The 1,775-nt window shown below is 45.1% G+C and overlaps 1 protein-coding gene across 1 annotated transcript; it reads left to right on the plus strand.

Moving 5' to 3' along the window:
• The first annotated feature begins 399 nt into the window (after positions 1 to 399).
• On the plus strand, positions 400 to 1,267 carry LOC148037191 (uncharacterized). Its single transcript, XM_087677257.1, has 3 exons — positions 400 to 726; positions 895 to 951; positions 1,110 to 1,267. Exons 1-3 carry the CDS (start codon positions 459 to 461, stop codon positions 1,235 to 1,237), a joined length of 453 nt encoding a protein of 150 aa, XP_087533383.1. The 5' UTR covers positions 400 to 458; the 3' UTR covers positions 1,238 to 1,267.
• The last annotated feature ends 508 nt before the right edge of the window (positions 1,268 to 1,775 follow it).

The raw sequence follows: 1,775 nt of genomic DNA on the forward strand, positions 1-1,775 counted from the left end.
CGTTAAGGGCGAAACGGAGATAGATGCATGGCCTACGTTGATCGAGAGCGCGCCATTAAAACACCAATGCGTGTTCAAAACAATGCTAATGGAATTCACAGTCTGCGGCATACCACACACACACGTATATATGTGTGTGTGTGTGTGTGTGTGTGTGTACGAGGAGGGAGCGTTTCGAGGAAGGTGTTTGATATCTCACGAAGGCCGGAATGATGCATGAAACTTCTGTTAAATATGCCAATCAGTCTCATGATGTTCACACTCACGTGTGAATGAGGGTCTCTCCGTCTGTCTCTCTCTCCCACACACTCTCTCTCTCTCTCTCGGGGCGCTGAATAGAAAACCTTATTGTGTTATATAACACCTCTCATCGTATGTTACAGTCGGCGGCCAGTGAGTTGTTTTATTCAGAAAGAAGTTGGGTGGTGGTGAAATATATTGACTGACAGTCAGAAACAATGTTGGGTCCGATAGGGAAGGTGAAGCTGTGCAGAGCTGACGATACTGCGAAGAAGGTGGATTTGTGGGGCGTTTTCTCGGAGCGCAGAGGTCGCCTGCGAGTGCAGGAAGTGTGCGAGGTGCTGGAGTGGGATGCGGTATTTCATGTCGACAAGGATGAGTACGAGATCCTCCTGTGTGCGCACGACCGAGGGCCCTTGGCAGGACTGAGCACAGACCTGTTTGAGCCGGGCCAGGAGTTGACTGTGAGGGGCAGGAAAAACAAAGGTCTCTCTCTCTCTCTCTCTCTCTCTCTCTCTCTCTCTCTCTCTCTCTCTCTCTGTGTCTGTGTGTGTGTCTGTGCATGCTGTACATCATGAGAGGTCCAAGATTCTTATAAGGTTTGGACCATAGTAAGTGTTAATCTACTTACTGATTGCTTCTTATGCCGGACAGAGAATGGAGCCTCATTGCTGGAGCTATTCAAAGGCTTGGCTGCCACCCATCATGATGGTACCGAGTGGCGCTGATTATTATGCTATGCCTGTATTTAGATTTTTCATGCTTGTCTTAAGAGTCTATAAGAGTTGGGGTAACGCTTAATTAGTGCGCAGATCATCAGCTTAGTGAACTTATATATTGGCGAACTAATTCGATGGATGCTGCTGCAGCCACCAAAGTGCTGCTAGAGGAGAATCAGGCTTTTAAGGAGTGTGCTGCCGCTCATGAACAGCTCATCAATGTCTTGCTGCAGATGAGGGAGTTCCTTGCCCATCTTTCAAAAGTCCCTACCTCATGAACCTTAAAAAGGCGCCATGTATCTCCTTTAAGGCAACTTGTATATAACATGAATGAATGTAGCCTTTGGCTTGTGAGACGACACAACATTTTGCAATATGTGTGAGATTGAGAGACAAAGGCACTAATGTGTGTTTAACTATTACTTTTGCTCTTCCTGCATAAATTTGCCAAGGACACTTTTTCCTCCTTTGGTAACATTATTGTCATTAGCAGATTTGTGATCTATAAGCTAGGTTTCATTTTGGGCCTAGAGAGACATTGGAGATAATGGGAGGCATAGAAGCTTAGCCACACAACATTTCCTCCTCCTTGGAAAGTCTTTGTTTCTTGAAAACTTTACTCTTTCCTTTTGGAATTTTTTTGTTCCTCGTCTCTCCCCTTTCCACCTCGAAAAGTTGACAAGTGGTTCATTTATGCCAAATGAAGCTCGACTACCAACTCAACATGTGGTTCTATTACAATATCTACCTTTTTGGCTAGCTAAGCAGAAACATACTCACTTTATTTACATTGTGCAAGGTGCCTTAATCATTACC

The sequence above is a fragment of the Lygodium microphyllum genome, chromosome 4 (assembly GCF_053477565.2).
Source record: "Lygodium microphyllum isolate KBCC chromosome 4, Lygodium_microphyllum_v1.1.10, whole genome shotgun sequence".
In the NCBI taxonomy this organism is placed as follows: Eukaryota; Viridiplantae; Streptophyta; class Polypodiopsida; order Schizaeales; family Lygodiaceae; genus Lygodium; species Lygodium microphyllum.

Coding starts and splice junctions, on each gene's coding strand:
- LOC148037191 (XM_087677257.1), top strand. CDS start 459: ATGTTGGGTCCGATAGGGAAGGTGAAGCTGTGCAGAGCTGACGATACT. Junction 727..894: donor GAGGGGCAGGAAAAACAAAG/GTCTCTCTCTCT, acceptor TATGCCGGACAG/AGAATGGAGCCTCATTGCTG. Junction 952..1,109: donor GGCTGCCACCCATCATGATG/GTACCGAGTGGC, acceptor ATGCTGCTGCAG/CCACCAAAGTGCTGCTAGAG.